Source organism: Misgurnus anguillicaudatus, chromosome 7 (genome assembly GCF_027580225.2).
Source record: "Misgurnus anguillicaudatus chromosome 7, ASM2758022v2, whole genome shotgun sequence".
Classification (NCBI taxonomy): domain Eukaryota; kingdom Metazoa; phylum Chordata; class Actinopteri; order Cypriniformes; family Cobitidae; genus Misgurnus; species Misgurnus anguillicaudatus.
The window spans coordinates 29,093,739-29,112,827 of record NC_073343.2 but is presented as its reverse complement, the minus strand read 5'-3'; the positions used below and the strand labels follow the sequence as shown (position 1 = coordinate 29,112,827).

Genomic DNA, 19,089 nt, shown 5'->3' with positions numbered 1-19,089 from the left:
GTCACTATCTGCTGTGTGTTTACCATAATTGCTCAAAATATCTTCTTTTGTGTTCATCAGAAAAAAAAGCATACTGGTTTTAAAACAACGTGAGGATGAGTAAATGATGAAAAAAATCATTTTGCAGTTAACTATCCCTTTAAGATACAAACGGAAAATACAGAAAACATGTGCACAAAATATAAAAAAAGCACAATTATCAGAACACAATGTCTTCTTTAGGCAAAAGTCTTAGTTTGACCTCTCTTGGCACTACACATCTTTTGAGGAGACTGAAGTCATCAGATTAGTATTAGAAATTAGGATTTCATTTTCATTTTTGATTTAGGTTTAAGGGTCCTATTTTAACAATCTAAGCAAATGGTCTAAAGCGCACGGCATTTATGGTGTGTCCGAATCCACTTTTGCTAGTTTAACGACAAAGAAAATGGTCTATATCAGTCATGAAGTTTATTAAGTAAAATAAGCTGATAAAGTATGATGCATGATCAAAAAGGTTTTTATAAGAGTAATTTACAAATATGCTAAAAATTTTTTTGCATAAGTAAAAATACTTTACTTGTAACAAACAGGAGATACAAAATTTACAAAAGTGTGGAGAGTTCAGCACTGGGACAGCGCCGTGAGTGTTTTGAAAAAAAAAATTACTTAAAAATGGTACAAAGTCATACAATAAATCCATGGGGTAGCATTTTAAAAAATCGAAATAAATGCAATGCTGTATATATTTGCATTTTTATAAGCAAAAAATCTGCTTACTTTCAAGCTGATCTCAGCCTCACGGCTTCTAAAGTCCTGTAAATTGTCCTCATTTATGTCCAAGAGACTGAATAATAATCTTTTACATTTTTATTCTTTAATTTGTCATATTTAAAAATGTTTGTGTGGTGCTGCACATCCATTGTGTGTCATAAGCAAACGTGCGTTGTCGTCCCGTTTATAGGTGCATATTACTAACGCTCTCCTTAAATAACAAAAACAATATTGTGCCAATATTGCGGTTTAAGCTGATCAATGGCGTAGTCTATTTTAGTTGCCTTAAAATAGCAACGTGCCAACAATGCGCCTGAACACACCTCGTTTTCAAGCCAGCACGCCTATGGGCGCACAAGTCCTGCACGGGTCCAGTTTTGGAGACCCACTCCCGCCCGTACCCGCAAAGTTCAGCACCAGATCTGACCCGTCACCCGTGATAATATCAAAATTAAATCCGCACCCGCCCAGACCTGTTAATATTTGGCCTGTTACCCGACCCGTACCTGCACACGCATAAATCACACACGCTAAAATCATTCCAATTAAAGTGCTTTATTTTTTATCTCGTACCTCTCTCAACAGTACAACAGCGTCATGAATGGGCTAATGAAACAGGCTAAAGTGCGCTTTGTTTTGCGCCATTCAAGTAGCCTACCATCGGCACCTAAATAAGCTATGGAACCTGATAACTATACACAAATAGACCTATTAATGAAAAAATACAACCTACCTACACAACCCCTCCTGTGCTCCTAAGTCTAGTCTCGAAATGCTTTCTAAGAGAAGACGTTCCCAGCTTCCAGGCCGGCTATCAACGGCAAAACTTTTTGCAACTCCTTCAACGCTCACTCCAACTAGGCTCCGAGAAGCATCAACAAAGGTCGCACACTGTCGCAGTGGTGGTGGTGACGTGATGGTTCAAATGTCATATGTTGCGCATGTAATGGTAATTTAGACATACAAATATTGCACATATTTTGATTTGCACTACTACCCGCCCGCACGGAGTTAATTATCCGCCCGCATCCCCGCCCGTGAATTTTGGGAAGGTCACAATCCACCCGTTTTAGACACTTTTATGCGCGTACCTGACCCGTTGCAGGACTCTGCCGTATATGCATTTGTAATTTAAACAACGTGACGCTGGACGTGAAAACTAGGAAAAAAACATTTGCGTTGCGCATTGCACTGCATTGTACCGGGTGTATGATAGGGCCCTAAGAAAGCCTGCAGCACTTCACACTTTAGCTTATCATTTTACATTTTTTAATGGTCACTATACAATGGCAAAAACAACTAATCTAATGGTGCCATGGTAGCCTTAGACTTTTGCACAGTATACTGTATATCCAAATCCTTTATTAATTTGTACTGACCAGCAGCCCCTCAAGAGACACCACTGTCTCTAGTCCATTAACCCTGACAGACACCCGGTCTGCCCATCTGATCTGAAGTAGTGAAGGCCTGCTGCCCAGACCTTGTGGCAGTTCTGTGGAGATGGCCAGCGTTTGCCAGACTGTGCCATTGATAGATTCGGTTTGGCCCACCATCTCATCCATCTGTACCCCAAAGATACGCATGCCTTGTGGGAGACTGAGAGAGGACAGTTCATAATAATAAAAATAAAACTCCCATTGCAACATTTGTTTGCTTTTCAAACATGACATGTTTATTTATTGCTACTGGGATTTAGAGGAAAGCTAATTCCCCCGTGAAGTTGAAAGTCCAAATAATGCATATGAAAAATAAGGTTATTTATGCAAGTTGTTATGAGAAAACAACTTTAATTATGATTTTAAGCCGTAAATTGGGAATTAAGTACTTGGAAGGATCCATGACTCACTTCGCTTTAACAACAACATTCGCACACAAATAACAGATGTCTCAGAGTCTAAGGTTGTCAAAACTTGACACTTCCTTTGCGTGTCCTTAAATGAAATTCTGAGGATGAACGTTTTTGGTTTTAACAGCAGATGCTTTTTTTATCAAAGCAATTTACAATCAAGTGCACAAATTGTGTTAATTGCATCGGAACAGGTAGTGGAAAAAAAGCCACGGTTTCTGCATTTACAGAAAATCAATTTTCTTACACCATTAAAAGGTTGAAGATGACTTAAAGGGCACCTATTATGCAAAATCCACTTTTACAAAGTGTTTGGACATAAATGTCTGTTGGCAGTGTCTTAACACAATCACCCACAATAAAAAATATCCACCCACTTCCACTTTTTTAAAAAACATTAAACCAAAAGAGTTTCATAATGGCGTTTGATTTTCTTGTTAACGTGACATCACACTGATAAAGCCCTGCCCACAGCCACTGACTGACAGTCCCGCATTACCATACTTTTCACCCTCAGCGAGTTGTACGATGTCCGCTATATCTCAATAATAATATACTATTATCTCACACCGTATTCATGGGGATCAGATCTATTTTAACTGAAGCTAGCGCTCATGGTCTCTTTTGGTAAAGGAGTGAAGAGCAGTAGCTCATTTGCATTTAAAGGCAGGAGAGAGCGCTTTTTGGTTTTGGCTTAATCATTCAAAAAATATTTGAGTTTGATTCATTATATTTTTGCACAAGCAACACACACATCTTTGCTACAAATGAACATTTGAAGTTTGTTTCTAGCACTTACCATTCTTGGACAATTACACCAAACGTGACAGAAGTGCAAACGTTACAACATACCCCATAGGTGGGGTTCATTGTAAGAGGCAGGGGGTTAGTTGTAACACTTGCTAAAAATTAAGTTTGAAGGCAAATATTTCAATACTATTTTGTCTTTATACTTGAAGTGGATATTGTTTATATATCTGTCTATAATAGACAGGTATCCACACTGTATTCATTCACCGAGCCCTTTTCTAACAATAGTTCAATTATAAATGGATACAAATGTCTAAATATGTGAGAAAAAGCAGCAAAACATTTTTTATGTGACCCACTCTGTAATAACCATACTACAGTTTCAAAATCAATTTCTGAGATAATGTCTGATTTTAGCCATTAATTTCATTATGATCTTTGACGTGACCTTATTCAATCAATATTAAAGATATGAACAAAAATAAATTTGACACACGATTTTTGATAAGACAGGCACATTTATTTTGTTGGCAGTCAGCAATCATTCGTGTGTAGGCTATTTAAAACAACATCAAGAATTAGGCTAACGTTAGCGGTTTTCATATCGTAAGTGCTGAGGGGTTAGTTGTAACACAGCGTTACAATTAACCCCGCTGGGTCAAAATATTTTCAAGCCTACCAAAAAAGTTGCTAAGAGTTGCCGACAAATTTCAAAACGATGCTTTAGTCAACAAGACACTGATTAATATGACATAACATTGGATTTCGTATCTTACACACCCAACTTAGAAGCCGAGAAAAACATATGATGAAAAAATTTACTTACATGCCACCAAAACACTCTTTCATCAATAACTCTCTGGAAAAACATTATACATTTCCAATAATTTGCAGGAAATCGTCTTTTGGCAGTGTGAAAAAAATACCGGAAAAACAAAACGCTCAACCTTGGGCAACAATGTAAACAGTCCGTGTTACAACTAACCCCACGTTAGTTTTTGCCCCACGCACCCCTACAGATACTAAAACAATACATTTTGCTTTCACCCAAATAGGAACATTTTGGACATGCTATAATAAATGATGTGTGGGGTATTTTGAGCTGAAACTTTATAGACACATTTTGGGCACACATGAGACTTATATTACATATTATAAAAATGAGCATAATATGTGCCCTTTAAAGGAATATTCCATTTTCTTAAAAGAAAAATCCAGATAATTTACTCACCACCATGTCATCCAAAATGTTGATGTCTTTCTTTGTTCAGTCGAGAAGAAATTATGTTTTTTGAGGAAAACATTGCAGGATTTTTCTCATTTTAATGGACTTTAATAGACACCAACAATTAACACTTAACTCAACACGTAACAGTTTTTTTCAACAGAGTTTCAAAGGACTATAAACAATCCCAAACGAGGCATAAGGGTCTTATCTAGCAAAACGATTGTCATTTTTGACAAGAAAAATAACAAATATACACTTTTAAAGCACAACTTCTTGTCTAGATCCGGTAGTGATGTGCTAGCTTGACCCCACGCAATACGTCATGACGTCAAGAGGTCACAGAAGACGAACGCGAAACTCCGCCCCAGTGTTTACATGTGTTGAGAAAGAGGACCGTTCCTACGTTGTTGTATGTCAACTGATACTAATTAATGTCTTTGTGTCAGTTTATTGTTTACAATGGTCCGCAAATGTGCGTTTTATATAGGTAACACGTGACCTCCCTGCGCATTTACGTTAGGTCGCGCTGGATCGGATCCAGACGAGAAGTTGTGCTTTAAAAGTATATATTTGTTATTTTTCTTGTCAAAAATGACAATCGTTTTGCTAGATAAGACCCTTATGCCTCGTTTGGGATTGTTTATAGTCCTTTGAAACTACTGTGTTAAGTGTTAATTGTTGGTGTCTATTCAAGTCCATTAAAATGAGAAAAATCCTGCAATGTGTTCCTCAAAAACATAATTTCTTCTCGACTGAACAAAGAAAGACATCAACATTTTGGATGACATGGTGGTGAGTAAATTATCTGGATTTTTCTTTTAAGAAAATGGAATATTCCTTTAATGTCTAACCCTGCTTTGATATTATTGTGCATTACTGTATAAAACAACACACATATGGCACAACAGGTCAGTGCAGTGGCTTTAAAAAAAGTTGACATTTTTAATAATTGTGTGTTGTCTTTCAAACCTACAGCCTCAGCTACTGTGGAGGATTTTCAGATCAGACCCCACTCGCTCTTCGTTCACTCATATCGAGCGCCAGCGTTCTGCGATCACTGCGGAGAAATGCTGTGGGGTTTAGTGAGACAGGGTCTGAAGTGTGAAGGTAACGTTTGTAAAGGTTATACGTAAACTAAACTCGAAGAAATTACAATAAAGACATGCGATTATCTTTTGTTGTGATGTCAGGCTGTGGGCTTAACTACCATAAACGGTGTGCCTTTAAAATTCCAAACAACTGCAGTGGCATCCGTAAACGTCGACTGTCCAACGTGTCCCTCACCGGCCTGAGCAACACTCGCTCCATATCTGCTGATCCATCTCCTTGCACCTCTGATGAAGTTTTACTGGTAAGTTTCATCATTAAAATCACTGGGCAATGCTCAACGTGGTTAAGCATTGAATTGTTGCATGTAAATTAATACAAAAATTGCATAACGTGGGAATCCTAGCAACAACTTGATCTCAGGTGCCATTCATAATGACCATAGATTTGATGCATGCACAATTTTTGTTCATCCTACAGTAAATGTGCCTCTACACCCACAGACTGCCCACAATACTCATAGTCTAATGCATATGGCACATAAAGATGTTTTAAAGCACTTACCAGAAAGTTAAGTGGATAACCACAAGCAAAAAATGTGTTTATTTACCCATGCAGTCAATTATTTTTATATAGTTTATTTCAGATAGTGTTTTGTCACTTTATATGTTGGTCAAATAGCCTGACCTAAAGTGCTTAAAATAAAATGAACCATAACCATTAGCTGTTTAGTCAGTCTTTTGTTTGTATGTAATGTATGACTGCCCTAGTTGCTGTAGTGCATGCATTTCTTGTATTAACAATAAAATTAACAATACAATTTTTTTTCTATCTCTCCCCATCCGGTCTGCGCTGCCCAGTCTCCTGTCAGTCCTAGCATGGAGGTAGGCACTTACCAATTTATCTCTAACTAGCTAACCAAGTCTGATATTTTATCCCCTTTGTTCATGTTTTGTCCAGCTGTCTAATGATTAGTCGTGACTATTTATTTGCAGAATAAAAGTTTTTGTTTATATAATTATTATACACAGTACATCCACATATATCATGTATATATAAATACACACATGCATGTATAATTTTAAGGAATAAAATATATTGATAATGTATTTAAATATTTATATTATATATGATATAAATTATATGTAAATATAAAAATTAGGGCTGTCGAAATATTAATTGCGATTAAACGCATACAAAATAAAAGTTTGTGTTGGCATATTATATTTGTGTGTGTATTGTGTGTAAATATTATTTATATATAAATACACACATACATGCATACATTTAAGAAAAAGTTATATATATATATATATATATATATATACTATATATATATAAAATACAAAATATATCAAAATCTAAATAAATATATACATGCAAATGTTTTATAAAAACATGCATGTGTGTGCATTTTTATAAACAAAATAATTACACACAGTGCACACATATATATTATGCAAAAACAAACTTTTATTTTGTATGCGCGATTAATCTTTTGACAGCCCTAATAAAAATTTATATACAGTACACTTGTAAATATTTCCTAAATACATACATGTGTGTGCATTTATATAAACATAATATGTAAACAAAAACTTTTATTCTGCAAACGATTCGTCGCAACTATAGTATTTACTATAGTATACTGTACCATATTATAGTAATTACTACACTGTTAGTGTATACTGTAGTATTCTGTAGTGAATTGATAAACTGCAATAAATATTGTAGTATACTTAAATATTTACTATGGTAACACAATAGGGAAAAAAAAGGTTTGATGAGCATGTTTTGTCTGTACATTATATGCAGTATGTGACCCTGTATCACAAAACATAAACATGGGTATATTTGTAGCAATAAGCAAAAATATATTATGGGTCTAAATTATGTTTTTTATGCCAAAAGTCATTAAAGGAATATTCCATTTTCTTAAAAGAAAAATCCAGATAATTTACTCACCACCATGTCATCCAAAATCTTGATGTCTTTCTTTGTTCAGTCGAGAAGAAATTATGTTTTTTGAGGAAAACATTGCAGGATTTTTCTCATTTTAATGGACTTTAATAGACACCAACAATTAATACTTAACTCAACACTTAACAGTTTTTTTCAACGGAGTTTCAAAGGACTATAAACAATCCCAAACAAACATAAGGGTCTTATCTAGCAAAATGATTGTCATTTTTGACAATAAAAATAACAAAGATACACCTTCAAAGCACAACTTCTCGTCTAGATCCGGTCGTGATGCGCCAGCGCGACCCCACGCAATACGCCATGACGTCAAGAGGTCACAGAGGATGAAAGCGAAACTTCGCCCCATTGTTTACAAGTGTGTTGAAATAGGACCGTTCCGACGTTGTTGTGTGGAATGATACTAATTAATGTCTTTGTGTCAGTTTATTGTTTACAATGGTCCGCAAATGTGCGTTTTATATATGTAACACGTGACCTCCCTACGTCACTACGCATTTACGTTAGGTCGCGCTGGACCGAATCTAGACGAGAAGTTGTGCTTTAAAAGAGCATATTTTTTATTTTTCTTGTCAAAAATGACAATCGTTTCGCTAGATAAGTTTGGGATTGTTTATAGTCCTTTGAAACTTCGTTGAAAAAAACTGTTACGTGTTGAGTTAAGTATTAATTGTTGGTGTCTATTAAAGTCCATTAAAATGAGAAAAATTTTCCTCAAAAAACATAATTTCTTCTCGACTGAACAAAGAAAGACATCAACATTTTGAATAACATGGTGGTGAGTAAATTATCTGGATTTTTCTTTTAAGAAAATGGAATATTCCTTTAAGATATGAAGTAAAGATCTTACATGAAGATATTTTGTAAATGTCATACCGTAAATATATCAAAAATGTATTTATCATTAGTAATATGTGTTGTAAAGGACTTTATTTGGACAACTTTAAAGGAGATTTTCTAAATATTTAGATTTTTTTTCAAACCTAAGATTCCAGATTTTCAAATTATAGTTGTATCTCAGCCAAATATTGTCCTATCCTAACAAACCATACATCAAAAATGCTTATTTATTCAGCTTTCAGATGATATATGAAACTTAATTTAAAAAAGTGACCATTATGACCCTTTTCCTTTTAACAACACTCTGGTGAAAAAGTTGCAAAGAATACTCATTTTTTAAAGGACTCTGTCCCGAATTGTATTACGCTATGCCTACACCTTTTTATCTCCCAGAGGCTGAGAGACTTTTAACCTGACACTTGAGATGTTGTGGTACACATGTAGAGTTTGTTTGAAGAAAACTGTTAATCAACTGTTGACTGCAGAATCAAACATCTGTTAACCGCTCTCTAATCTGTTCCCTACACCTAAGACAGGTTACAGCATCTGTACTTTATCTGCGCACGAGCTCAGAATACTGAGATTACCTTTCCCTCGACATCAATTTACTCGAAGCCATTGGCGAAGCGTACAACACGACGCCAGGAAGCTATCGATCGTTTTCTTTCTTTAGAGCACATTGAATAGTTGATTATGCACACCTGCGTGATGTCAGATCTATTCACAACATGTGGTAAGACATCTGCATCTTTGCCAATCAGCACCACGTTAAAGATCAGCGTAATGAGAAAGGTGTTGTGTTCTGAGGTGATGCAAATTCATCAGAGCTCAGCATATACAACAATCTCCCCCAGCATGACCCTAGCAGAACCATTGTGTCTTTGTTCAGCTAATCGAGAGCAGTGTGACTTAGCTTAGGCTAATGCTTGTCTAAACTCGTGTGACAAATAAATCTTTTTGATTTGTTTTTGATAACAGTGGATTCGGAATTTAAAGTCGGCATGAAATCAAAATGAAGTGTGTTTAACTTTTATTACGAATATGTTGGCCTTAGGCCCGTGTCCACCAAAGCACAGCTTAAAGCGCCAGGCGCTCTTCTAAAAACGCCAACTGTGGGCGCTTGCCAGCTTTTCTTTAGCTGAGCGCTTTGGTCGCTATGCTGTTTTATTATATGATGCACCAGTTGGTGTGGTATTTGTCCCGCACCCTCCTCCGCTGTGAAAGGACGGCTGAGTGACATTGACGAGCGCAGCATTTTTCCAAAAGTTAAACATTTATCAAATCTCAGCGACTGGTAAAATATGCAGAGACAGCTCCCAGAGGTTTTTTTTATTGAAAAACACAGCACTTGAAAAAATTGAGGAAAAAATCTCAAAAAGGAAGTTGCTAGTTTTTATTTATTTAAAAAAATTTTTTTTGGAAGGCATAAAACATGAACTGTTTGCCCTAAGGGTATAATTCTGTGTTTTATAAATTGGGTAAGAGCGCCACCTGGTGGAAAATGGTGGAAATACGGATTACCGTAAAAACTTGTCATTGGCAGGGAAGCGTTTTCTTTTAATTGACAAGTTAACTAGTCAATGGCGAGGAAAGAGTTGAAGGATTAGTCAATTTTCTTACAAAGGGGATCCGGATAGTTTGCTCGGCACCGTGTCATCCGGGGTGTTGATGTCTTTCTTTGTTCAGTCGAGAAAGTCGAGATTCCAGGATTTTTCTCATTTTAATGGACTTTAATGGACCCCAACACTTAACAGTTTTAATGCAGTTTAAAATTGCAGTTTCAAAGGACTCTAAACGATCTCAAACGAGGCATAAGGGTCTTATCTAGCAAAACAAAATTTTTTGCAAGAAAAATAAAAAATATGCACTTTAAACCACAACTTCTCGTCTTCCTCCGGCTGTGTGACGAGCCAGCGCGACCTCACGTAATACGTCATCACATCAAGAGGTCACGGAAACTACGCCCCAGTGTTTACAAGTGTGGAAAAAAAGAGGACCGTTCCGACGTTGTTGTATGTCGAATGATACTAATTAATGTCTTTATGTCAGTTTATTGTTTAAAATGGTTCACGAATGTGCGTTTCATATATGTAACACGTGACCTTTCGATGTCATTACGTAATTACGTGAGGTCGGGCTGGCGCGTCACAGGACCGGAGGAAGAAAAGAAGTTGTGGTTTAAAAGTGCATTTTTTTTCTTGCCAAAAATGACAATCGTTTCCCTAGATAAGACCCTTATGCCTAGTTTGGGATTGTTTAGAGTCCTTTGAAGCTGCGTTGAAACTGCAATTTTAAACTGCATTAAAGTGTTGGGGTCCATTAAACTCCATTAAAATGAGAAAAATCCTGGAATGTTTTCCTCAAAAAACATAATTTCTTTTCGACTGAACAAAGAAAGACATCAGCATTTTGGGTGGCGTGGTGGTAGGTGAACTATTCGGATTATTTTTTTAAGAAAATGGACTAATCCTTTAATCCACCACAGTATGAGATACAATTGCGCAACTCTGAGAGTTTGCACTTCAAGAGTTTTGCTTTTCAAAGATAATGGGGCATATGGATGATCACTTTTGATTGGTATTCCCCCTTGTAGCCTGGGGCTAGTTGTCACATTTCAATTGGGTAATATGGCAATATGTTATTTTTTAAAAGGCAATTTCAGAATAGACACATACCTGTTGATCCAACAGCTATATCAAAAAACATATATTAGAATAGAAAATAGAAATTAGTATAGATATTTAGCATTGAAATAGTATCGAAATTTAGAGAACTACGTTTCAAATCAACATTTAAAACCATAGTAAAAACATAGATGTGTATTTTGTGTATTTTGACAGCTTCCCTGCGTGTAGACCTGGTCTCTTTATGTAGCTGTCCTGTGATTTACAAGGAATTTAGGGTTCTGTATCCATAGTGTATAACAATAGTGTATGTTACTTCTTCACAGCAAAAAACGCCATCTGACATCTTTCCTGGAAGAGGCCGTTCCAACTCCCAGTCCTATATAGGTCGACCAATAGAGTTAGACAAGATCCTGCTCTCTAAAGTGAAGGTGCCGCACACATTTGTCATCCATTCCTACACACGGCCCACAGTTTGCCAGCACTGCAAGAAGCTTCTCAAGGGTCTTTTTCGTCAGGGACTGCAATGCAAAGGTAAGAGACTATCCCCAATACTTTATACTGTGTACTAGCTATAAGGTTTTAAAGCCCCCCTAACCTAAAATAAAGCAATAAACCCCAAGAAGCAGTGGGTTACCAGTGCATTTTATAACAGCTAAGGGGCGTTGTTAGGCACAATTAGCTGTTATAAAATGCACTGGTAACCCACTGCTTTGTGGGGTTTATGGCGTTTATAAAACGGTTACTTCATATGCATAGCAGGGTTTCACAAAATAAAACACAAATAAGTTGTAATTATATTAGTACAAATATTACTCTTCCGCCAAACAAAGTAGTTCCTCAGAATCAAGTGGGGCTGCAACAGAGCGCAGTTCACAAACAACACAGACGCAGCAAAGACACAATGAAAATATAATTAAAGACTGTGATGTTTATTTTTATATATCAAAATTCATCTAAAATATACATTAACATTTATATCGTGCAACTGTTGAAGCGATGATCAAATATGCTTGGAAGCATGCTTAACTCTTTCCCCGTCAGCGTGTTGCCACCCAGTTTTAGTTTAATGCCTTACAGAAAAATTATCTTCTTTAAATAAACATAAAATATCAAATGAAAGAACAGTCCATCGGTGTTCCAACAACAACAAAAAAACTTTTCATCCTACCTTCATTTGTTCTCTTATCAGTTATCACCTCTCAAATTTTCAGCTAAAAGCAGAGATACTTCCATTTTTGTGAAGAACTTTTGTAAGAGATCAGATTCAGAGCCTGATCAAAACGTATACGTCACGCTAAATCCACCACAACGCTGTTGTGTCGAGTGAATGCGTCAGTGTTTAAGTTGGGTAAGATTGCCATCTAGTGGATAATAGCGGAAATATCAATAAGACAAAAACAACTCACAGAACGAGAACGTTTTCTCTTTATTGACGAAATGTTTTATTTATTGACACTTATCTGGATATCGCCATAATTGTGCAAAGGTAGAAAAAAAAAAACGATTAAAGACTGTGGTGTTTATTTTCATAAATCAGTACGCAGCAAGAGTGGCGCAGTGATACTTGTGATGCGGTCTGAACCGTGGGTTTACAGGGGTATTTTATCACGGCTTAGAACGCGTTTCAACCAATCAGAATGAAGAACCAGAATGAGCCGTTTTATAAAATGCACTTTTAGGTAAGCCGCCAGTGTGTGTGCAGAAACATCCTGTAATTATACAAATCCATTTATTTTTCTTTGTGTAATAAACAACAACAGTCACACAAAACAGGCTGTTGGGGATCCCCTGTCAATGTGATGTCACATTGATTACGCCCCACCCATAAGCGCTCACAGACTCCACCTTATGAGCGCGTACTTCAACCTTTTGCCAGAGACACATGTTTTGATGTAGTCCAATGCACATGTGTAATGCTGCTTTCACACCAGTCGTTCACAAAACAGCGCGTTTTTCATTGTAGCCACAAATGGCCATGTTCAACATCGTATAATGAAAGATCTGTGATTTATTTTTAACTGAAACTTTACAGACAAAATCTGGGGATACCAGAGACTATTTTAATATTGCTGAAAACACCTAGGTTAGGGGACCTTTAAACTTACGACTGCCCTACTGGAATTTACATAATACTACATTCACTATTCTATGCCTTTTTTAGTATTAATAGGTGTCCATTTGTGTGCACCAAAACTAGTATGCTTTACAGATATTCCAAGTTTATACTTAGTCCACTAGTTGCAAATATACCAATGTATACATTTTGATAACACTGCAACTCGCAGTTTAACAGATCATGACATTTGTTGATTTGTTTTTTGTTAACTGGGAGCACAGCTATACAGTGACACAACAGCTGTTTATGTGTATACAGTATATATATAAAATGATACACAATGTGTGTGAGCAAAAGGAATATATGCCATGTGCCAAGCAGTAAAGAGTACAGTTGGCAGGGCCGTTGCAAACAGCTTTAATGTTCATGTGTTCAATGTGCGAGGTCTCAGCCTGTCAGCCACCAGCACAACAGGAACTCATATGTTTATGTGCCAGATTGGTAGTAAACTCCTCTCTCTCTCTCTCTGCTTTACTCTCTTCCCTTCACACTGTCTCAGATTGCAAATTCAACTGCCATAAACGATGTGCACCCAAAGTGCCAAACAACTGCCTCGGAGAGGTGTCAAGAAATGGAGGCAAGTCTAACTTTAGCATCTCTGTGATTCAATGAACAACACTGCATTTTCACAACAAAAACAACAATATTTATCTCACCGAGCATTGAAACACCACCTGAACATCAAACTCTCTTGTGTGCTTACATGTAAAATTGAACCTGTTTGGTTTGTATCAAATAATATTGGTTAAGCAAGCATTCATATTTTGTCATTCAAACCAGAGGAATGAAAATGCATTTCATGAGAAAATAATATAGTCCCATTTAAATTATAAGACAGTATTATTATTCATTACTTTTCTGATTTTTTTTTATCAGCTCAGGTTCTGTATTTTAGGGTTGCTGGTTTTAAAGGGACATTTAACTTTTTATGAAAATATGCTCATTTTCCAGCTTCCCCAGAGTTAAACATTTGGTTTTCATTTTTTGGAATCCATTCAGCTGATCTTCGGGTCTGGCGGTACCACTTTTAGCATAGCTTAGCATAATCCATTGAATCTGATTAGACAATTAGCATCGCGCTAAAAAATAACCAAAGAGTTTTGATATTCTTCCTATTTAAAACTTGACTCTTCTGTAGTTACATTGTGTACTAAGACCGACAGAAAATTAAAAGTTGTGATTTTCTAGACAGATATGGCTAGGAACTATACTCTCATTCTGGCGTAATAATCAAGGACTTTGCTGTTGTAACATGGCTGCAGCAGGCGTAGTGATATTATGCAGTGCCCGAAAATAGTCCCCTGCCATTGAAAGTTACCAGATTTAATGTATTATGCTAAGCTATGTTAAAAGTGGTAGCGCCAGACCCGAAGATCGGCCGAATGGATCCCAAAACGGCAAAAATCAAATGCCCAACTCCAGGGAAGCTGGAAAATGAACCTATTTTACAAAAAAGTGAAGTGTCCCTTTAAACTGACAGCTTTTTGACACGTCATGTGAATTTGTCTTGCTTTAACTTCTTGCTTCATAGCCTTTCTTCTCTCCAATCCCCTTTTAATATTTTTGCCTTGTAGATTTGTTGAGTCCTGGTGCTGAATCAGATGTGGTCATGGAGGAAGGCTGTGATGACCATGATGGTGAAAGACACAGTCCACTTACCGATGATATGGAGGAATCCCTTGTGGCCGACTCGGCTGCATTTTTGGAGGCTGGACATGGTGAACTTGTCGATTTTCAGGACCAGGACCCAGATGAATCCAATAGAATCATCAGGTAGCTTCTTATCAAAAAGACACCTATGAACAATATGTACTTTAACCCTTACTGTGCTTTCACAACAAACATGGAGGAGATGGCAAAAACGCACAATTCGCGCGTAGTGGGAAGCTTGAACATTTTGAGTTTTTATTCGCTTCATTTGCGCGTGGAAGTCACGTGTGAAATTCTAGTCTTTCGAGACCTTTTCGCGTAAATTTGCGTCACGGGAGGGGCTTAAATAGCTAAATTAAGTAAACTTACCAGATTGTTCGACCTCCTCACTCACTTTCTTCCAAACAAGATCCTTTTAATTCTTGTAAAAGTATGAAGATGTCTCGTGTAACGATGATGATTATCCTCCATTATTTTTTTGTTTTTCTGCCTCCGCTTGCTTGCTGTAATCACAGCACTGCTAGAGCAAGCTCCTGATTGGTTAACACGGCGCGAAAATCCGCCAAATGTCAGATCTTCCTACTCCCACGGATCACGTGGCAACGCTCAATTAATGTGGAACGCGCTGCGTCATTCGCGCTTACCGCCCAGCAGGATGCCTATTCGCGTCTTTGCATTATCTTAACATGTAAATCACTTGCGCTTGCCGCCACTTATGTGTCTGGTGTAAACGCACCCTAACACCTGGTATTAAGATGTGTTTTGGTCGATTGAATCACAAGTGGACATGTTGAGACGTGTATGTTTTAATCTGTCTCTTTTGTCCACTTTTAACCGCTTCTGTCCTGATTTTTTCAAGGGGATGGTATATGAGCGGAAGAAATGACAGGTTTAAATTGACGCGCACTAATATTAGAAAGAATTCTGCTGCTTGTGTTGTTAGTGAACGTGCTGCACAATGTTTTGTAAGGACTTTATCTGATATTTTAGAGAAAATGATGAAATAAGCTCATGGAACACGTTTGCAAAGTAAAACAATAATTAAAGTGGTTTTGATAGTTTTATCAATAAAAGCCTAAATATCGCGCTGAACACTGTGCGTTCATGCTAGAAGTTATGTAAAAACATGTGCTCGGGAGTCGGTACATCACATTAGATCAATAGGTGGAGAGTAGGCAGTCTTTTGTAGCTGGTCGAATACATTCGACCACATGTGCGTCTACACCACAAAAGCAATCCGGTCGAATGCGTTTTCGACTACCTTTGAATGTGATCGAAAGTGGACGAGCTCAAAACGTTCACAACCCCTTTACACCTGTATTTAGCGTCGTCCACTTGTGATCCGATCAGCAAAAACACATCTTAAATCATTCCTCGCAATTGACGAGTTATCTCGTCAATTAAGAGAAAACATTTGCCTGAAAAAACGTGTTCCTGATGAGTTTTTATGGTAATCTGTAATATCGGGATTATCCACTAGATGCCGCTCTTACCTAATTTATAAAAAACTGAAGCAAATTTTTTTTATTAATTTTACACTCCATGTATGTTTCGATAATTGTTCTGAATCTGATCTCGAACAAAATTATTTTCACAAAAATGCAATTATTTCAGCTTTTCGCTCAAAATTTTTAATTGTTGAAGAAAAATAACCATATTTAAGAGTTTATAAAAAAACAACTGAAGATAGGATGAAAGTTTTTTCCCGTTTTGTTTATTGTTTGTTTGAAAGCAGAGGGTCTGTTCTTTAATTTCATATATTTGTATGTTTATATATTTTTCTGGAAGTAATTTCGTGAAAATCACAAAAAATGTCGACGGGCAACTTTTCAAAAAATGGCAGGCGGGGAATAAGTTAATACTAGTTGTAAACAGGGCCTCAGATTTTCTCAGAACAAATTTGTCCCTTCATAAATAATTTTAATTTTACAATTGAAGAGTTTTGTTGCAAAACGAGATAACCACCGTTTTTTTAATTGTTCAGAAATCTCGTTTTTTGGTTGTGCATTTGCAACTGCAGTTGATTTGTTTTGATTTAAACCTTCATAACTTTAAAAATACAGCTAAGTAGCACCATAAAACAAAATAATGACATGATAACATAATAATAAACATGTTTTGACAAAAATGTTAAAAAATGGATTTATCTCGTTTTGCAACGAAACTCTTCAATTCTACACTTATTATATGGTAACAATGATTTGAGTCTATTTTATTTTTTTCCTAACGAATTTATAAAATATCAAACAATAATTAAGAACTAAATTTATTTGTCATTGGTATGTTCAGGAGATTAACAGATAAACAGTACGAGTATTCAAATCCTATGAACCAGCATTTGACCTGCAATTGACATTTTCTCGAAAGGTTTTGACATGTCATTGTGTTTTTTAAAGCCCTTGCACCAGCAACAACATCCCACTTATGCGCGTGGTTCAGTCTGTCAAACACACCAAGAGGAAAAGCAGCAATGTTATGAAAGAAGGATGGCTTGTGCATTTCACCAGCAAAGACACACTGGTTAGTAGGCTGGATTTTTAATTACTTTACAATAAATAATGATTAATAAGAGAACTTGCTATACTGCGCCAGGAGTCAAGAGTGTATTGTATATAATGTGACATCATATTTTATTCACACTAGCGTAAAAGACATTACTGGAGACTAGACAGCAAGTGCATCACCCTTTTTCAGAATGATACTGGGAGCAAATACTACAAGGTAAGTTAATTTAATCTATCTGTTAAAAGTGAGCATATTAAAAAATGTATGTGCCTTCGTAAACTGAAATATTTTTGAAAATGTACTTCCACCCTATTGTGGCAATCATTCTTTAATGATGTCAGCTAGACAGCTTGGGCGGGAGCATCTGTTAACTCCGCCCCATCCAGCTGTCAATCTATTGTGAGCTTCATTTCTAAATGAAATGCTTATTTTTCTATGGCCTTGTCCACACGGACACAGGTATTTTTATAACCGTGACTTTTTTTGGCCGTTCGTCCACACAGAAACGCAGTATAACGTCACTGAAACCGAACATTTCTGAAAACCCCTGCCAGGGTGAGGTTTTTTAGAAACGCCGGTTGCAGTGTTGTCATGTAGACAGTACAACCAGGGTTTTTGCTTCTGATTAAGGCTACGTTAACATGAAAACAATCTGAAAAGAAACCGCAAAAGTGGCGTTGCGTTATCACTTTTTATTCCGCGTTTATACGAGCATTTTGAGGGGGAAATCTGCGTGCATATGGTGACGCAAAAGTGTGTGATATTCGATGTAGTATGCACTCCAGGCGGCTAGGTGGCAATGTGAAGCACTGACACACAACAACACCAAGTCCGTGTGCCTGCGTACAACCTTCTTCCTGATTCTCCCAGGTCTCGTCCAAAGCCGTCTGGTTTGCCTCCGACGAATTGGCGCATCAACAGTTTCACTGAGATAATTAATGCGCCTTCTCTGATCAGTAATACTTGCTGTGAATAATTCGTACAACTGCTGGAAAGACTTGTATATTTATCAGAGCTGCTATGGCAACTTGAAGGTCCGACGTTTGGAACAATCTGACATGTTTGTTGTTATTTTCCTGAACTGGCGCATGCCTGTGACGTAAACGCGTACGCGACGAGATCCACCGTGAGCAGACTTTTGCGTTTTTACTCTTTAGACGAGAATGCGACGGTAGATCGTTTTTAAGATTTCCACTCTGAAGGGTCTTTTCACTTTTTTGCATTTTTAAGCCCCCAAAACGCAGTCGCCGTGTAAACGAAAGGCACATCCGATAAAATATTTTTACGTTTTCACCCTCGAGCGTTCGATGGCTTTACGATTACCGCCTGCTGGTGTGGCATGCTCTTGACAGCACGTGATCACGTGTTTTTGCTTGTTCATGTAGGCGGAGATTTCTTTTAAACCAATCATGTGTGGAGGACATTTTTTTTTAAAACAGCAGGAGGGAAAACCCGTTATAAAAATCGCAACCTCCGGTTCACTGGGACTTTAAAAAGGTCCTAATACTGTATGTACCATTTACTGTAGATACAGATATACCTTTGAGGTACCAATTCATATTTTTGAGGTACTTAAATGCACCCTTAGGTACAAATATATTTTTTGTTAGGTTTTTACCTTTGTGCCAGATGCAGACTTGTAGTCTTAAACCATAGACATCATTACAAATATATGATTTATGATTAAATTTATATTTATTATTAGTTATGATGATCTAATCAAAACAAATTGAAATCAACTTTATGC

General features: G+C 36.9%; 1 protein-coding gene across 2 annotated transcripts in view; it reads left to right on the top strand.

Moving 5' to 3' along the window:
• Positions 1 to 19,089, top strand: part of prkd1 (protein kinase D1) — a 94,422-nt gene that overhangs the window by 60,628 nt on the left and 14,705 nt on the right. For both annotated transcript variants that reach the window (XM_055171406.2, XM_055171405.2), the window contains exons 3-10: positions 5,553 to 5,684; positions 5,768 to 5,928; positions 6,485 to 6,508; positions 11,395 to 11,602; positions 13,687 to 13,764; positions 14,762 to 14,960; positions 17,234 to 17,357; positions 17,481 to 17,558. In XM_055171406.2, coding sequence (XP_055027381.1) covers positions 5,553 to 5,684; positions 5,768 to 5,928; positions 6,485 to 6,508; positions 11,395 to 11,602; positions 13,687 to 13,764; positions 14,762 to 14,960; positions 17,234 to 17,357; positions 17,481 to 17,558 — 1,004 coding nt within the window. The remainder of the gene's footprint in view (positions 1 to 5,552; positions 5,685 to 5,767; positions 5,929 to 6,484; positions 6,509 to 11,394; positions 11,603 to 13,686; positions 13,765 to 14,761; positions 14,961 to 17,233; positions 17,358 to 17,480; positions 17,559 to 19,089) is intronic.